The following is a 20,154-nucleotide window of genomic DNA, read 5'->3' on the forward strand; positions in this document are numbered from 1 at the left end:
ACTCACTTCACATCAGAGAATCACACAAACACAATTGCTGTCAAAAACGGTGAAGTGGGTTGTATTATTTTTTGTAGTACATTGCTATCATGCCCTTTTGTGCCCTCCTACTGTGTAACCTAAAGCTGTTCAAGAAATAAAGTGTTTTTGCCAGGAATTGTGTTTTTGTGATTCTCTGATGTTAAGTGAGTTGTGTTATTTTTGTGTAAGATACTGCTTCCATGCCCTTTGGTGTTCCCCCCCTGCTGTGTAGCCTAAAGCTGTTCAAGAAATAAAGTGTTTTTGCCAGGAATTGTGTTTTTGTGATTCTCTGATGTTAAGTGAGTTGTGTTATTTTTGTGTAAGATACTGCTGCCATGCCCTTTGGTGTTCCCCCCCTGCTGTGTAGCCTAAAGCTGTTCAAGAAATAAAGTGTTTTTGACAGGAATCGTGCTTTGTGATTCTCTGATGTTAAGTGAGTTGTGTTATTTTTCTGTGTGGGGGACTGCTGGTGTTATGTGTCATAATGCTTTGCCTACTTGTACTTTGGAAGGGAGAAAATAATTTTTAAAAAACTTTATTTTGTGTTGTTCTTGTTTTATTCTTTGTTGTGCAGTTGGTTCCCATCATAGGGAACAATGGGGCTGGCTGGCCAGCCATCTCTGTAGGTGGTGGGGGAATTTGAGGGAGGGTGTCTGTGGTTCAGGTGCTCTTTCACAGGGACCAGCTGGCACTCAGAAGTGTGCCCACCATTGTGGCACCCCTGGGCTGTGCAGAATTGCCCAGGGAAAGAGAGTTTAGAAGTTCCCAGCATAGGGAACAAAGGGAGAGGGCTGGCCTTTGCCAGCCTGTTCCTGGGGTTATGGGTGTGGGGCAGGTGGGGGTGGATTTGGGTCTGTGAGGGGCTAATGTGGGGATTTGGGTCTGTGTGTGGCAGCTGGGGGGAATTGGGTTTGTGTGGAGCTGTAAGGGGTGGAATTTAGGGGCTGAGAGGACCTACTTGGGGAGGCCATGAAATGGCCCCCCCAAGTGGGAGCAGGCTGAGCCTTGGTGGGGGGTGGGAGGAGGGGTGGGAGAAGGGCCCCAGAGGGTTGGGGGGCATTTTGCATGCAAAATGCCACCCCTGGCAACACAAGCCTCCCCCAGCTGTCAGTGGTAGAGATTAGAGCACCTACTTGGGGAGGCCATGAAATGGCCCCCCCAAGTGGGAGCAGGCTGAGCCTTGGTGGGGGGTGGGAGGAGGGGTGGGAGAAGGGCCCCTGAGGGTAAGGGGGCATTTTGCATGCAAAATGCCACCCCTGGCAAAGGAAGCCTGCTTCTTCATTTTTTCCCCATAGGAAATAATGAAGAAGATGCTCCTTTATGGGAGGATGGGGGGACCTGCTTTGGGGGGCCATAACATGGCCCCCCAAAGTCCAATCTGTCTGAAACTTGGGTGGTTGTTAGAGAAGGGTTAGAGGAAGGTCCCCACCAATTTTGGGCTTATTCGGTGGGAAGATGCCTCCCCCAGACGTCCGGGAAGACGGAGGCATTTTCCCATTGAAAAGCCGAATGAAAGACGAAAGAATCCCGAAACGTTTCGGCTTTTTTCTTTCGGCTACCCGAAACGTTTCGGGATTCCCCGAAACGTTTCGGCATTCCCTGAAAGAAGCCGAAACACTTTTGTTTCGGCATTCTTTCGGCATTCTGAATGCCGAAACGCACATCCCTAGTCTTGAAACTACTTATGAAAGGTTCACTCTGGGGTGGGAATGGTCCTGAACCCCAATCTTTTAAGCCTGGGGTTATTTTCTTTATAGACGAAACAAGATCTCAATGGTAGTGCATCTTTGGGTAAATTTATAAAGAATGCAAAGGTATCAAAATCAGATCCCAAAATTGTTATGAATGAGAAGCAATTTCAGCAGCTGAAATGTAGCTTCAGTGAAGAAACTGTGAAGTGACATACCAATGTTAAAGAAGAGCACTAACTGAAATCATTGTGATTAGAGAACTACATAGTGTTATTAGGCAGTGAAGAGATAATGAAAGACCTGGAAGATTATAATAATACAAAACAGAAATGGTAAATGGTAAGTAGCATATAATGAAAGAAAACTATGTAGACAGAAGCAGAGAAAAATAGGAAGAAGTGGCTGGATCACGAATGTCAGTTATTCCAGCACAAAATTTGGAACACAACTCTGAGAAATAATGAGTTGGCTTGCTTTTCTGTTTCAAGTATCCTGGATTTTTTCCCCCTGAAAGCTTTGCAAACACAAATGGATTTTAGTTTCATCAGCAAGTCCATGCATAAGTTAAATGGGCTAAAAAAGGCATTCTTAAGTGCCTGCAATTTGAAACTTGAATTTTGGTCAGGCGTGAAAAAGTCTCACTGTAAATTTCTACAATTTGTGAAAGTAATGTTGGGTGCAATTCCCTGAATATATCACACACAATCCTGAAATATGAAAAACTTCATCAGGCTTCAGAAATGGTGAGACAAATGGAAAAAGAGTCTGGGAACTTTCTTCTAAAACATTTCACCCCTGAGTGACGAGCCCCATGGCGCACAGTGGTAAGCTGCAGTATTGCAGCCCAAGCTCTGCTCATGACCTGAGTTCAATCCTGGTGAAAGCCGGGTTCAGGTAGCCGGCTCAAGATTGACTCAGCCTTCCATCCTTCTGAGGTTGGTAAAAGAAGTACCCAGTTTCCTGGGGGTAAAGTGTAGCTGACTGGGGAAGGCAATGGCAAACCACCCCGTAACAAAAAGTCTGCCAAGAAAATGTCGTGATGCGACATCCCCCCATGGGTCAGTAATGACTCAGCGCTTTCACAGGGGACTACCTTTACCTATCTTTTTTACCTTCACCCCTGAGTGCACAGTGGTATTTATATCGAGTAAATAAACTGCTAACTAGGTTTTCATTCAGCTAGTGAATCATGCATTCTTGGCAATTAGGTTGTAATTGTAATTAGATATTTATTATTAGTAATTGTGTATCTTATTATTGTAATGAGATAGTAACATTATTTGAAAGTGAACAGGCTTCCAATGCTAAACAAAGCATATACCATGTAGCTGTTTTTTTTAAAATCCTTTAACTCATAATTAACATATGAAACTAAAAACAATTATCTAGAACTCTAGGAAAATTATTTCATATAGTAGCAGATGATGCATCTGAGATACTTCTGATGGGAAAATTTTGAAGTGCTTACTCCTTAATTTCCAACATTTCAGAGACAAAAAATAGTGATGTTCCGTGATTGGAGCAAGAGTCAAAGTAGATGGGGCTCACGACAAAGTCTTGACAGTTTAGCAGTGTGGTTTAGTCAACACTGACAAGGTCAAAATAATTCACTTTCAAAATGCAGAAAGCAGGAAGCAGGAATCAAAATTACATGCAAGAGGGTGCTCCTGGATAATAAAGCAAGTCTATATGGATTATATTTAATGAGCACCCTTTAGAAGACATCAGTCCCATTTTACAGCAAAGGAAATACTGAGCATAGCAACAGTGAGTAGCGTAAGATCAGTTGTGCCATTGATGGACATTGGGGTACAATGCTTAGGGCGTTGGACAAAGGTCAGAGAGGCTAAGGTCAAATTCTTGCTCAACCATTAACCATGATGGGTGAATTTAAGATAGTAGCTCTTGTTGCTATGACCATTTTTCTTTCATTTGGTAACCTCAGTCTCTACTCCTCTCCGATCCATGACCAGCTCATAAGTTTTACCATCTTAGGAAAATCTTGGTCTGGACTTGTCTAAAGAGTTGTTTACCAGAACATTAGTGAGTCTCAGTCGAGGTGGGGGGTGGGTACTAGTCCAGAGTTGCTAGATCTCTAGTTAGTTCTGTGACTGGTTGCTCCAGTGCTTGGTCACTGTGTCAATGTATACAACAGTACATCCATCTACTCTGTACATTGGACAGACCAGCCAACCTCTGCACAAAAAAACAAATCTGACATTAAAAATGGCAACATCCAGAAACCAGTGGGAGAACACTTCAATCTACCAGGACATTCTATCAAGAACTTAAAGGTCACCATAGTTCAACAGATCATTTCAAAAACAAAATCCAACAGGAAGCTGCTGAATTGGAATTCATACGTAAATTTGACTCAGTCAGACTTGGATTGAATAGAGACTACAAATGGTTATCTCATTATCAGAAGCAAACTGATCCCATTATCGGAAACTACTGATTGCATCTACTCCCCCCTCCCCTCACCACCTATGTATATCTGACCAGTTTCTTCATACCCTCCATGCATCTACTGAAGATAACTGTGGTTCTCAAAAGCTTATGCTACACTAAAGTTGGTTAGTCTTAAAGATGCTACTGGACTCTTTTCTATTGTGTCATCATGCACACTCAAAAAGTTTCTTTTGTAGACAGTGATATGATGGCCCAGTTCTGGGCAAGGCCATCTCCCAGATACTGGCTCCTCCTGGGCACAATTTTATTCTACTCCATGATGAGGGATGCTCTCCTATCTCTGATGTGCTAATGGCCAGAAACTTGTGTACTGTTCTTTGCAAAGACCCAGTGGAGGCCTGGACAGAGAGGGGCAAACTGCTCTATTGTCTTGGGCCAGATTTTGATTATCCAGAACCAGACACCAAACACAGAAAATTTCACTCCCCTTGTTGCTCCGGTGTAAAACAGACTGGCGAAAACTTTATGTATTTTTTTCAAATTAGGTAAAATACATATTGGACTTCAACTGTGATAATAATTTTATAACTAAATGCTAGTTTGGTATAGTGGTTAAGAGAAGAGATGGGCACAAACTGAAATACGAACCAAAATTCGTAATGAAACTGGCCAGTTCATGGTTTGCAAACTAGCGGTTCGTTAGAGCCCATTTCTGATGAACCAGAACGAACTTTAGGCTGGTTCGTTTGGTTCATTTTCGGTTCACCACTGCAGATAGCCTGGCACCGATCCATCAGTTTCCTAGGCAACTGGAGATGAGCTTTCTGCAGTAGAGGTGTGAACCCAGCCGCTTTTCCGCTGATGGAAGGGGGATCCCCCATGTGTTGAAAAAAGCACCAGTGTTTGAAAGGAGCAGCAGTTCTCTTGTGTGAAAAAAAAGTGTTGCTGCTTTCAAATGCCGGCTGGAACTTTAAAGCGTTTCAGTATCAGTTTTGCTTCCCATGTTTACAGAAGTGTGTTGATTCCCTGCTGGCTTTAAAAGCCAGGAAAGGGCTAAATGGCTGGTTTTCCCTTCCTCCTTTGGGGTATGCACACACTCTCTCTCTTTTTTTCCCCCCAAAGGCAAGGAAGTGTAGCAACATTGCAGCATTGCAACATTGTAACATTACTGCACTTTCCTCCTGGCTTTTAAAGCCAGGAAAGGATTAAATAGCAAAGAATGGCAGGATGCCCCGCTCGGGACGGAAATCAATAATAGTGCAGCAGATAGTCACACCAGTAGAGTTAACACAATTTAAAGTCGTACATAAGCCTAATTTAATACAACAACAGTATCATGTTAGGCTTATGTACGACTTTAAATTTTGTGAACTCTACCGGTGTGACTATCTGCTGCACTATTATTGATTTCCGTCCCGAGCGGGGCATCCCACCATTCTTTGCTGATTAATTTGGGAGGAGCCATCCTTTTTTGTTGAGGAAAGGATTAAATAGCTGGTTTTCGCTCCCTCCAAGGCATGTTTCAGGCTTTCCAAAGAGAAAAAAAACCAAGCATTTTGTGCAGCAGAGAAGCAGCAAGGAATAAGCAAACTTCTACAAACATGGGAATCAGAACAGCTGGCCCTCCCATCAGCTGAAAAGTGGCTGGCATTTAAAAGGGGGAAACTGGAAGCTCGCACCCCTATTCTGCAGACCTTCTGCTGCCCCGCAAATGACATTTTCATGAACCACACGAATCGGTTCAGGAGCTGGGGCAAGTTCATGAAAGTTCATGGTTCATGGTTTGTGAAACTGTAGGAACCTCGAACCTCCTGGTTCATTTTTGTTTTTGGTTCGTTCTCCTGTCTAATAATAATAATAACATTCGATTTATATACCACCCTTCATGACAACTTAATGCCCATTCAGAGCGGTTTACAAAGTATGTTATTATTATTCCCACAACTAAACACCCTGTGAGGTGGGTGGATCTGAGAGAGCTCCAGATAACTGTGACTAGCCCAAGGTCACCCAGCTCACTTCAAGTAGAGGAGTGGGGAATCAAACCTGTGCTCTTAACCACTACACAAAACTGTTCTAATTAAGAGCAGCGGGACTCTAATCTGGAGAATTGGGTTTGATTCCCCACTCCTCCACTTGAAGTCAGCTGGGTGACCTTGGGTCAGTCACAACTCTTCCAGAGCTCTCTCAACCCCACCCACCTCACAGGGTGCTTGTTGTGAGGATAATAACTGCTCTGAGTGTGGCATTAAGTTGTCCTGAAGGGAGGTATATCAAATGTTGTTATTAAACTGACATACTGCTCATATACAGAAAATCTGTGTTAATAACAACTAAAAGTGATATGAATGTTTCAAACAGAGCTCTAATTTCCAGGAGGTAATTGTTTACAATTGTTCCTTTAAATGAAGCTCAGGAATACATACCTGATTGATGTATTTTACCATTGTAACTTTCTACTGCTTTTTATCCTTCTTATCTCCCAGCAAAGATCTCCTGAACACAAAGAGAGATTTCAAATTTCTTCAAGAAAAGAAGATAATAATCAAAGCACCTGGGAATGTAGTTCTCAAGATGTAAGTTTATCTATTTGCAGACAGGACTAAGTATATTGAATGCAAACTGTAAAATCTCTAAATGCAGATGTATTTGATTGTATCAGAATATGGCATATATTACATGCAGTATTCATTAGAAAGATAAGTTATTTTATATTCAGGTGCTGCAAAAGAAAGGCTTTTTGATCTAAAATTCTAGTGTCTTGGGTTTCCATGAGAGATTAACTAACAGTAAGCAAGGCAGCTGGTAGAGATGTGATTTAATCATTAACTAGTTCAGCAATTCACTTGGTAAATCAAGATGTGAATTTACAATGCCAAATCTACTTGTATTCCACAGATTACTACTTTGTAATACTTTTGAGGCATCTGTCTGCTTGCATTATCAGTGGCACTAGTTACAAGACATGGCATCTTTGTGTAGTGATGATACGTGGTCTATGTATCACATGACAAGAGAATAAACACTTCACATATCATGGCTTAATATGTCTACAAAAGAGCTAAATGGAGGTGTTTAATTTAAATAGGGATGTCTGATATTATTAGTTCTAATGTAATGCTCATTATTTTTGACCTCAGAGAGAATATAGCCCAATCTCATCAGATTTCAAAAGCTAAGCAGGGTCAGTACTTGGATGGGAGACTGCAAAGGCAGACTCTGCAGAGGTAACCCCCTCTGTCTCTCACCTGCCCCTTGCTGTATAAGTCAGTTGCAACAACAGCACATACATACATATATTTGTGCCATGTGGAAACTGGGTAGGTTATACATTTCACTTTAATGCCTTAGGAAACTCCTCCCCTCACCAGCACCCCCATTTGGCCATCTGCCATTCTGCCCACTTCCTAAGACAAGTGTCCTCAGGCCTCTGATGAGCAGGAAAGGGGATTGCACTACCTTGTTCCTTCTCCTGCCCAGGAAGTGACAGCAAGCCCCGGCTGCCTCACCCTGTGCTTTCTCCACTGCCCTTACAGGAACTTGCTTTAAAGGATTCCCCTTTTCCCACTCCCCTGGATTTCCTCCCAATTCCTACCCAGCCTCCATGAGTGGCTCTTCTCCCAGCCTACTCTCTCTGCATTCTCCAGGCTCCTCTCATTCCATCTCAGCCCAGGACAGGGTGGTGGTTGTGCCCTCTGCCTGGTTTGCCTCTGCTGCTTCTGAAGCTTCCCCAGTGGCTCCCTTGATGGCTTGGGGCCTATGCTCACCCTGCCTGGGCTGCCAAAGGCCTCTTCGGGGCCTGGCTGAGGTTGAGCTGCCTATGTTGTTGCAAGAGGAAAGTGAGTTGGCTGTGTAGCTGGGGTTGTTACCCAGGGTGGAGTATGGGCTTGGCAGCTGCTGTGGAGTTGCCTGCAGCAGAGGTGCTAACAGAGGTGGCACTGCAGGGTCTGGAGATGGTGTCTGATGCTGCAGGGCTGGTGGGAAGGGGAAGAAAGAAGGACAGCATTGTTGGACATGCCTGCAATGCTGTATATTTATCTAAGAAAGTTCTAGTAACATTGAACTATTAGTAACCCACACAGACACTCTAAGTTTAACTCTTCAGTTATTAGTACTATTGAGTAATATGTTTGTATTGTCAAGCAGCATGTGTAATCAGTATAAATAAATACCAAAAAATTAATGGAGTAGTAAGTTTTTATATGACTAAGGAGGTGGTGAGTTCATCAGAAGCTGTGAAAGTTCATTATCTTGATGGGTTGGGCTATATTTCTGGACCTGAACAAAATCAACCCCCCTAAACAGTTCTCCTTGTGTTTCTAAATTCTCTTCTATTTTTGTCTCATTACAAAGAAAGTAATAGGAATTCAATAATACATTTACATTCATGATTGAACAAAAGGATTAAGTTCTATGTAGTTAGACCTCAAGATAAATTACAACTCTGTAGGACCTAGTATGAATTTCTTGGAGCTAGCATTTCTCATTAAGCTTCTGCTTCTGATAATGATCCATAAGAAACTAAGTAGAGAGGGGAAGGAAACAATATGTCATTAATGAGCCCAAACCATATAAAATGGTACTCTGTTGAAAAGATATGATGTACTTTGTTTGAGCACATTAGTTGCTGCGTAGAAAACAAAGTAAAGGAACAGTTATCTCATCAATGCATGTTTTTCATGATACATGTTGAACTCATTTTATTTCTGAATATTACACAAATGACTTTGCCAACTTATGCTAATTTAGAAGTCCACCCCACCCCCTCTGCTAAATTGTCAAGAAATAAATGCAGAGGAGTTTGTGTTGCAGTGCAAACAAAAGTAACTAGAGAATTTAAATTTGCAAGTATAATATTGAACTCTAAGAATACACATCAAACATACAACAGCATTCATACAACATTATATTACCTCACAGGGTGATTATTTTTGTGGGGATAATAACAACATACTTTGTAAACAGTTCTGAGTGGATGTTAAGTTGTCTTGAAGGGCAATATATAAATCAAATGTTGTTGTTGTTGTTGTTGTTATTTTGTCTCCCGTGAAGTGAGTAGGAGTGTGCAGTTCAGTATTCAAATGCCAAATATATACCTCCCAAAAATACTTTTTTGGTATTATTCAGGTATATCAAGATATATAAGTTTAAAGGTTACAAGCAGCTTATTTCCTCCCACTTTGCAGGCTTCTCAGGTTTACCAGGCAACAGGAGGAGGGAAGAGGGAGGTAGCATTACTCTGTGTCTCTGTGTGTGCACGCACATGTATGCATGCATAATTGAGTGACACTGGTTCTGTTGGGCTTGTAACAATGTCTCTTACTTCAGTTTGATTCTGCTGAGATTTCCTGGTTTGGCACTGGTTTGGGTGGGATTCTCTGGTTTGATGTTGGTTCTGTTTGTATTTTTTTTAGTACTGATTGTATTGGGAGGCTTTTGGTCATTAGTTGCTATTGTGTGTTTGGCTAAGGCTACCTGTATCCCATAGAAAGCCCTAGACACCACCACCACCCATAGTAAACAATGGAGAGTGATCCTGGGAAGCTTGTTCAGGGTCATTGTTGGTCAGTGTGTGAGACAGGATGCTGAACTAGATGGACCACCAGTCTGATCCAACAGGACTTTCTGTTCTTATGTTCCCTGGTTGTCTCCACGGAAGGAGGGCCGTGGAAAGGAGCTGCTAAACTTAAAGGTCTGTTTCACATGATACCTTAATTCATGCCCGTGTCAGGTCCTGTCTCCCATGCTGCTTCTGTAGTGCACCTTCTGAACTTCTGTCTTGCATATTAAGTGTCCTGCTGGATAAGTCCTATGGTTCAGATTACCATTTCCAACAGTGGCTAACCAATTAACTCCAAAGGCCTAAAATAAGGACCACAGAAGATGAAACATGCTTCAGTATATCAGCATTATATATTATAACATACTATACATATTAATAATGTATATGTGTGTGAGACACACATACTATACAATATATAACTTTATATAAAAACTGTTCAATGTGTGCTCAAAGTCTGAAAAGGCCTACAAAAACAAGGGGGGGAAATAGAGAATCAAGGCCATTCACAAAAATATTAAAAACAAAAAGTGAAAAAAATTCTCCCTCCCCATAAACAGATTTTTAAACAAATCATTAATCATTCAGTGTCAGAGGGTGTTGAGGAATGGACCAATTCATGAACATGCTTCTAAGCAACTGTGGCATTTATCTTCATAATTTGATCATTCTTCTTTTTGCTACTTTGGCTCAGCAGAGTTCCTAGAAAGGAAAATTATCCTCTCCTTTTTACCCATATTTATTGGTTCATGGGGCGGGGGGAGCTGCTGGGGGAAGAGGTATCAGCGGGGGTGGGGGTGGGGACTTCTGGAAAAGAAATGGATAAAAGGACTCTCTCTATGTAAGGCAGATTGCAGCCTCATGACGACTGAATATTGTAAATAAGAATAATTCAAGAATCAAAGTTTGCTAGTTGTCTTCCAAGTTAAATTACAATTCCTGCTTTCAGTCAAATATTGCTCCAGTTGAAGAGCATCTTAGACACCTTCTTCTGTTTATTCATACTAATACTCCCCCCTCTCCGCAAACTCCACTTTATCCCATTTTGTGACTGTGATGCATGATTTGCAGATTTCATACATAGTTTATACCTGTCTTATTGGATGATAAATATGAATCCTAGGATCTGTAACTCTGTATTTATGAGTGACATATAGATGAAGGGTTTTTTTTAGTTGTTTCCTCTTATAACTTTTTTAAAAAAATTAAGAAAAACATAGGTACTCATTACATCAAAAAAGAAAAGAACTTTGTACCAACATTCAATAGACGGGTATGAAAAAGTTTCACAATAGATTAGCTCCACAGTGTATTCTTAAACAGTATTATACCCTCCTGTTCATTGAGTGGATAGTTGAGTAGTTAGCCCATGCATCTCCTGCCCTTAAATCCAGCTCTTCCTGCTCTTAATGAACCAATAACATCCTTATTTGTTTCACCCACGTTGATAAACAAATTTCAGCTTCATATGGTTTTTTAGCCAGATCCTTGCTTCACTGATATAGATGAATATGTTGTAGTCCCATTGTTGAAGTTTGCAGATCCAGTTGCATAGCTTAATAGTCAAGAGGCATACTGAATGCTATCTTATTTTTTCTCCTGAATTCTTTTAATAAAGATGCATACATGACTGATCTACTTTCATAATTTATGCTCCCAGTTGTGTATGACTAGCTTTGCTGTATAATTCACTGGCTGAGCTACCTACTGGAACTGCTGAATTTTTACATACTTTACTGATCAAGCTGCATATTTCATCACTTGAGTTTTCACACACAGGTACTTTTCTGATCAAACTGCATACTAAACTGATCAAGAAGGAATAATATTTTAAGGCAAAAGCCATGCCTGTGTTTGTCCTAGTTGGCTTAATATCTCATTTTATGATTTCCAAGTTCTTTCTGTTTCTAGTGCTTGTATATAAAGAGAATAAACATTGTGTCATGAATGTATAGTCTGAGTTTAGGAGCACAGAAATTAAGATGCTATTTTTTTTCTTAAACATCACATTGTGGTTATGAACAAGACTGCCAACATCAATACATTTAGCCTATAAACCATCTCTTCCTCATTTTGACTTGAGAGCAAATATACAAAACCAAAACATATTGTAGTCCACTTGTTTCAAGACACAACTTTATCCTTGTGTCCAGAATAAGCAAAACTATATTAAGTATGTTTACCCAAAGAATTCAGGAAAAAATAGGAAAATAGAAGACATCTCCTAATACTACAAGCGATTCAACGATGGAAATAATGGTACCTCTATACATATGTTCCCATCACATATTCCGTCAATGCTCTTTCAGAAGTAGTAAGTATAAGTATGCTGGCCCTGCTACTTGCCTTGACATTATTGTCAGGTCATCTGCATGGTGTCTACACGTAAATGAAGACTAAATGCATAGGCTCCCCCTATGGTCACAAAGAAACATTCCCAATCATGGGTTCACCACCTATGCATGTTGACTTTTACATGTAGATGTATGCTCATGAACTGACAATTATGGATCATGTGGAGGTGGGGGAACAATGCCAGTGTGCTGATACCTGCTCCTCCTCTAAATGCAATGATTTAACACATGATTCAAATGTATCAACAGTGCTAGACTAGGGCTCTCCTTCACTGGAGATCCTCAAGCAGAGTATGGACATCCATCTTTCAGCCATATTCTACCTTTGGATTTTCTGTACAGAACAGGAAATTGTTGATGCACTCTAAGACCTATGATTCTGTGACCTTTCAGGACATTACCTTGTTTAGATATATACTTGAGTGTATTTCAAGTGTATGCATAAAAAGGAAAGTTTTAATGCAGTATGATTGCAAATACATACACCATGTGGGTATGCTCATCAAGGGTCCCTGATTTGCTATTGAGTTATACTAAGTTACAAAACTTGCTTTGGTTTGATGTAATATGTGAAATATTCCCAGGTTCCTAGAAATTTATTTATTTATTTATTGTGTGCCTTTCTCACTGAGACTCAAGGTGGATTACATAGTGTGAGATCAGTACAATCACTAGCAAGGACAGGGTAGGCATTTCCATACGGTGTCAAGGACATTTCCATAAACAATACCATTGGATAGATGAATACAAGTTTACAGAGACATAACATTAGCAAGGAACCAATACAGGGTTAAAGGATTGCTGAAACAGAACATAATCAATTCTAGGATTGACGTTAGACAACATGATGCAAAAGCAGTATATACGAGTACATATTCAAAGCAACAGATAATATGTAAAGCAACATAATGGTGGAGCCCATGGTTCTCAAGTCATTGGTGAAACATCTGAGACAACCTCCCTACAGTACCGCCCTCCTATTAGCGAAACATCCAAGACCCCCTTCCTACAATACTGCCCTGCTATCTGAATAAAAAATCCTTTTTGAATAATTCAGTTTTGCATCGTTTGTGGAAAACCAAGAGCATGGGAGCTCTCCTGACTAGAGATGGGCATGAACTGCATTACGAACTTCAAAACCCCAAGAAAATGGCAATCATGCGATCGCGATCTGGCAGCTCGTGATTGTTCACGGCCAATGAACCAGCGTTCGGAAGAAGGCTGGTTCAGTGCATTCGGCCACGGTTCGGGAAGCCAGACAGTCAGGTGCCAGCAATCAATTCCCCTGGCAACGGAGTCGGGGGAATGCCTGAACTCTTGTCTGCGCTCCTTCTGTTGCCCTGGAAACCCGAATGGAAGCCCAGCTTACCTTGATTGGCAGGTCTTCCTTCCAACCACGGAGCTGCAAAGCAGTTACAAGTTGGGAGAAGACACCCAGGGGAGGGAGGGGGAAGGGGGTGTCCTGTAGCCATGGGCACTCCAATCTCATCCCTGCAAACCCTGATAGGCAGCTCTGATGGCCAAACACAGACCTCCTGCATTGCTCAATGGGACCTGTGCTTATAAATAGCTGTGGGCTCCCAGGCTGAATTTCACTTTCAGCGAGCAGTGGAGTGGGACAGAGCTCTTGCTTGCCACTTGCTAGCCTTTGGGGAGAGAGACTAATTCAGCTTGGATTTGGAGGATAAGGATCTATCTCCTCTGGTTCCATGGCTGCTGCCTGGCTCTGGGGCCAAGCTCAGTGGGAACCTCAGCTGAGGGGTCACATAATTGCCTGATCTATTCAGGTCTGTGGGAGTGATGGGCTAGGGCTCTAGTCCCTCCCTCCCTCTGGTGCCAGGGCTGCTGCCAGGCTCTGGGGCCAAGCTCAGTGGGCACCTCAGCTGAGGGCTCACATTGATTATTATTAATCAGTGCCTGATCTGTTCAGGTCTGTGGGAGTGGTGGCTGGGGCTCTAGTCCCTCCCTCCCTCTGGTGCCAGGGCTGCTGCCAGGCCCTGGGACCAAGCTCAGTGGGCACCTGGGCTGAGGGCTTACCAAATGATTCTTATTATTATCACAATCCTAATCATTTTAATTATGATTCTTATTATTACTATTATTATTCTTAGTCTCTGTGCCTGTTCTGCCCAGGCATCTTGGTGTGCTGGGCTATGGCTGTAGCCCCTGCCTCTGGTTCCAGTGCTGCTGTCAGGCCCTGGGGCCAAGCTCAGTGGGCATCTCAACTGAGGGCTCACACAGTATTCTTAGTGCCTGATCTGTTAAGGTCTGTGGGAGTGGTGGGCTAGGGCTCTAGTCCCTCCCTCCTTCTGGTGCCAGGGCTGCTACCAGGCCCTGGGGCCAAGCTCAGGTGGCACCTCAGCTGAGGGCTCACATTGGTTATTATTAATCAGTGCCTGATCGGGTCAGGTCTGTGGGAGTGGTGGGCTAGGGCTCTAGTCCCTCCCTCCCTCTGGTGCCAGGGCTGCTACCAGGCCCTGGGGCCAAGCTCAGTGGGCACCTCAGCTGAGGGCTCACACAGTGTTATTAATGCCTGATCTGTTCAGGTCTGTGGGAGTGGTGGGCTAGAGCTCTAGTCCCTCCCTCCTTCTGGTGCCAAGGCAGCTACCAGGCCCTGGGGCCAAGCTCAGTGGGCACTGTGTTGGAGTGCACTCAGAGTCATCTCCTTTCATGTCCTCCTTAATTCTAGATTGATGGCACAATGAGTCTTCATCTTGTGTTGGCTGCCAAGGGTGGTTGTGGGGTGAAATGTGATGGCAGTCCTCCTGGTTCAGTTGTGGAAAGCAGTATTGGGTGTGGCTCAGGGGCTGCAGAGAGTCCTCCCACTCCCCCCAATTCACCTGTGTGGGCTGTGGAGGAGGCCAAAGAGGTCTTTGTGCAAAGGGGAGAGAATCTCAACATTTTGAGGAGGGTCGTTAATGGATCAATCAGCCATAAGTAGAGCATTTTATAAATTTTATGCCAAATTATATCAGAGTAAAGTGGTAAAGGAGGATAGTATTGATCAATATTTGAGTAAAATTGATTTACCAAAGCTATCTGAGAAGTGGAAGCGAAAACTAAATGCTGAAATAACAGAAACTGAAATTATGGATGCAGTACAGTCAACTAAATTGGGGAAGGCACCAGGACGTGATGGAATAACGAATAAATTTTATAAAGTAATGGCAAAAGAGGTGGTGCCTTTCCTGAAAAAAGTGATGAATGGGATCTTAAAGGGACAAAAGATTCCAGAAACCTGGAATGAGGCTAATATATCACTGATTCTAAAAGAAAAACAGGACCTATCTAATGTAAAAAATTATCAACCTATATCCCAAGGGGAATACCAACGTTGTCATGGCCCAGTCTGAGAGTGATGTCTCCTCTGGAGGAGAGGAGCCTCGTGTAGCCAGCCAGGACTCCTCAGGAGAAGAGGAGCCCTGTGTAGCCAGCCCTAGCCCTGAGCTGGTAAGTGGGAGGGTTGCAGCTAGAAAGTATATCTGCAGCTGAGAGTAGATGGCATAGAAGTCATTTCAGTCATTTCAGAATTTGTAATTGTGTTAATTTTGATCCATCAGACAAATTCTAAACAATACTACCCTGGGCATTTACCTATATTTCCCAGCTTTGAATGTACAAAATTACCTACAAATAGAAAACTAGCATATATGCCAGCTATATCACTGTTAAATAATGACTACAAGATTTTTGCGAAAATATTGGCGGAAAGGCTGAAGGAATGGCTGGCTGAATTTATTGCAGAAGAGCAAGCAGGATTTTTACCAAACAGACAGATTAAAGACAATCTAAAGACTGTAATAAATGCAATAGAATACTATGACAGACACTGTGAAAAGGAAGTTGGTTTCTTTTTTGTGGATGCAGAGAAGGCTTTTGACAATTTAAATTGGAATTTTATGTTTGCCACAATGGAGAAGTTACAGATGGGAAAAGAGTTCATCCAAGCAGTAAGAACTATATATAAAGACCAGTGTGCAGCAATTGTAGTAAGTGATGAATTAACTAAGAGACTGGAAATACGAAGGGTACAAGGCAAGGCAAGGCAAGGCAAGGCAAGGTTGCACTGTTGTTTGTCTTGATATTGGAAATTTTATTGATGCAGATACGAGAAGACGACGCCATAAGAGGTTTGAAGATTAAGGGATTTACATACAAAGTCAGAGCTTTTGCGGATGATGTGATGGTTATTGTAGAGGATCCAATCCAAAATATGCCAAGATTGTTGGATAAGATAAAAGAATTTGGAGATTTGGCTGGATTTTATGTTAACAAAAGAAAATCTAAGATATTATGTAAGAATATGGTGAAACAAAGACAACAAGAATTAACGGAAATTACCAACTGGGAGGTAACACATAAAGTAAAATATTTAGGAATAGAGCTTGCTGCTAAAAATATTGACTTATTCAAGAACAACTATGAAAAGCTGTGGCAACAAATTGATAGAGATTTAATCAAATGGAACAAGTTGAATTTGTCGTGGCTAGGAAGAATAGCAGTAATTAAAATGAATGTACTTCCACGAATTATGTTTTTACTGCAAACAATACCAATAATAAGAGTCAACAAGCAATTTAATTAACCAACAAAAGGGACCAACTTTCTAACACATTCCAAACCAAAACCAAAGAGCACGCAGGCTCAAGGAAGTCACAACAACATGTGTTTTATGCTGTACAGAATCAAAAATTATGTCATACAGTCCCAAATTTACAATATGATAAAGCCCAAACAGTGAACTGTTGTACTACCAATCGAACATTCAATATAAAGTTTCCATTCAGTATGAGTTCTGCTGTTGTGGGGTGAATTCACTATTAGCTATATACATGGCATAATCCTAGGCAAAGTGTCCAAGTTTAATATTGTTAGCAGCCGAAAAGAATGTCCACGGCAAAGGTTATAATCACGGCAGCTTGACAGTGTTAGCAGCCGGAAAGAATGTCCACGGCAAGAGTTATAATCACGGCGACGAGCTGCACCGGTATTTCTCACTTTTACTCGTTTCAACAAATTGTTCTTCTTCAGGCCGTTAGTTCTACAACAGATCATAATAAAATAAGCAACCACAAAATACGTTGCCAGCCGCAACTGTCAATTACAATTATGTATGGAAATTATATACTCACATCACCATCTATTAGCCACAAATCCATCTATTAACAACGAAAAATAATGTCGTATACCAAGCGCTCATGCATACTCAACGCCAGCTGTTATACTATTCCCCTCAATTATCCAATCGGTACTTAAAGGACCTTACAGCTTCCACATATGGTGTAAGTAAGTGCGAAACAGTTCCTACGGATCAAAAGGAACGCATCATACTCACAGGATTATATACATGAGGCTAGGAACATGACGGCGGCGTTTAAAGCACGGGGTTACCCAAGACGGGTGATCATAAATGCAATGAGGAGAGCGGATGCTACTCCACGTACTGCCCTATTAAAATATAAAGTCCGTAACCGAGCATCTGATGGCCAAATCACTTGGGCTATGGATTTTTCACCTTTGGCAGGACAAATAGCAGGCATTGTAAAAAGGAATTGGCACATTTTGCAGGACATTCCGGGTTGTAATTCTCCTCTGAGAATCGGGTTTAGATGTACTAGGAGCCTCCGTGACATGCTGGTTCATTCCGATTTAAAGACGCAGGAGGTTCCTTCTATTTTTCCGCAGGGTCATTACCCTTGCGGCCATTGTAACATCTGTTCACTTAGCATTGATCCTAAGAATATGATACACCCCAAAACCGGTCGCCCGTTGTACGCAAAACAGTTTTCAACGTGTGCCACGAGGAATGTGGTCTACCTTATCCAATGCACATGCACTTTACTATACATAGGAAGTACCTCACGCCCAATTAGATTACGGATCCAGGAACATATTTCAAAAATCAAAACCCAAAATCAGGAAGCGCCCTTGTCTGATCATTTTAAAACATACCATAGGAACGAAAGAGAATTTAAGTTCACCATTTAAGAGGTCGTCAGCGTTCCAGGCTATGCAAATAGATTTCTATTACAGTCTGAAGCACGCTGGATTTTCCGACTTAATACCCTGACACCAGCGGGTCTAGACAATGAATTAGACTACTCAGTATTTTTGTAAATTTCAGCCTGCCCGTTTTAGACAAGTCTGTTTTAATGAGAGCCATTAATTAATGGGCTTATACGGTTATAGTGATTTGTACTAATGTATCATAGATCCAGAGGAGTTAGCCGTGTTAGTCTGTAGTAGCAAAATCAAAAAGAGTCCAGTAGCACCTTTAAGACTAACCAATTTTATTGTAGCATAAGCTTTTGAGAATCAAGGCATCTGACGAAGAGAACTTGATTCTCGAAAGCTTATGCTACAATAAAATTGGTTAGTCTTAAAGGTGCTACTGTACTAATGTATGTATGTATGTAATATGTATTTATTGAATATTTATGAAAAGTGTATTAATTAAATAGTATTTATTATACAACTTGTATGTAGGGAAGATTATATGCATATATTAGTTGTATCATTATTCAAAAGGGTACTGTTTCGCACTTACACCATATGTGGAAGCTGTAAGGTCCTTTAAGTACTGATTGGATAATTGAGGGGAATAGTATAACAGCTGGCGTTGAGTACGCATGAGCACTTGGTATACGACATTATTTTTCGTTGTTAATAGATGGATTTGTGGCTAATAGATGGTGATGTGAGTATATAATTTCCATACATAATTGTAATTGACAGTTGCGGCTGGCAACGTTTTTTGTAGTTGCTTATTTTATTATGATCTGTTGTAGAACTAACGGCCTGAAGAAGAACAATTTGTTGAAATGAGTAAAAGTGAGAAATACCGGTGCAGCTCGTCGCCGTGATTATAACTCTTGCCGTGGACATTCTTTCCGGCTGCTAACACTGTCAAACTGCCGTGATTATAACCTTTGCCATGGACATTCTTGAGCACTTGGTATACGACATTATTTTTCGTTGTTAATAGATGGATTTGTGGCTAATAGATGGTGATGTGAGTATATAATTTCCATACATAATTGTAATTGACAGTTGCGGCTGGCAACGTTTTTTGTGGTTGCTTATTTTATTATGATCTGTTGTAGAACTAACGGCCTGAAGAAGAACAATTTGTTGAAACGAGTAAAAGTGAGAAATACCGGTGCAGCTCGTCGCCGTGATTATAACTCTTGCCGTGGACATTCTTTCCGGCTGCTAACACTGTCAAACTGCCGTGATTATAACCTTTGCCGTGGACATTCTTTTCGGCTGCTAACAATATTAAACTTGGACACTTTGCCTAGGATTATGCCATGTATATAGCTAATAGTGAATTCACCCCACAACAGCAGAACTCATACTGAATGGAAACTTTATATTGAATGTTCGATTGGTAGTACAACAGTTCACTGTTTGGGCTTCATCATATTGTAAATTTGGGACTGTATGACATAATTTTTGATTCTGTACAGCATAAAACACATGTTGTTGTGACTTCCTTGAGCCTGCATGCTCTTTGGTTTTGGTTTACAACAAGCAATTTGACAAGTGGCAAAGAAAATTATCGGACTTTGTATGGGTACTTTGGGGATCATTCAGAAATCTAATTCCTCCATCTATAGTCTTATGTGATACAGTTCATTTTCTTACATTCTCTGTCGCCACAATTCCACCTCATTTGACTACATTTGTCATTTCAAGTACAGAGCACATGTTTATTTTATCAAGGTGTCTTACAGATGGCACATAACACACACTTACAGAACATTGTAGCAATTTTAAATTGAAATTGTAAATTGTTATTGCTTGTTAAGAATTCCACTTTTAAGAGTGTGGCTCTCCCAGCACGGCAAAATGCCGCTCAAGCTGGGAGCCGTCCTTTGCGGCCCCGCCCTGGAGGAAAGGAGACAGGCTCCCTTCCCAGGCATCCTGGGCTTAGCTGGGGGGCGGAGCCAAGAGCCTGATCCAGGCGGCTCCGCTCTCTCCAGCTGCAGTCTCTTCGAGCGCTCGGTGAAACAAGAGCTCTTTGCTCTGCCCTCCTTTGAGTGGTGAAGCTGAAGGGAGGAATGTGTGCTGAACAAGCACTGATGGCGGCAGTGGAGGCAGTTGGAAAGCAGCG

The 20,154-nt window shown here is 41.7% G+C and overlaps 1 protein-coding gene across 1 annotated transcript in view; it reads left to right on the forward strand.

Moving 5' to 3' along the window:
* Positions 1-20,154, forward strand: part of LUZP2 (leucine zipper protein 2) — a 783,097-nt gene that overhangs the window by 741,705 nt on the left and 21,238 nt on the right. The window contains exon 10 of the mRNA XM_054971879.1: positions 6,611-6,700. Within this exon, the coding sequence (XP_054827854.1) occupies positions 6,611-6,700 (90 nt within the window). The remainder of the gene's footprint in view (positions 1-6,610; positions 6,701-20,154) is intronic.

Source organism: Eublepharis macularius, chromosome 2 (assembly GCF_028583425.1).
Source record: "Eublepharis macularius isolate TG4126 chromosome 2, MPM_Emac_v1.0, whole genome shotgun sequence".
NCBI lineage: Eukaryota > Metazoa > Chordata > Lepidosauria > Squamata > Eublepharidae > Eublepharis > Eublepharis macularius.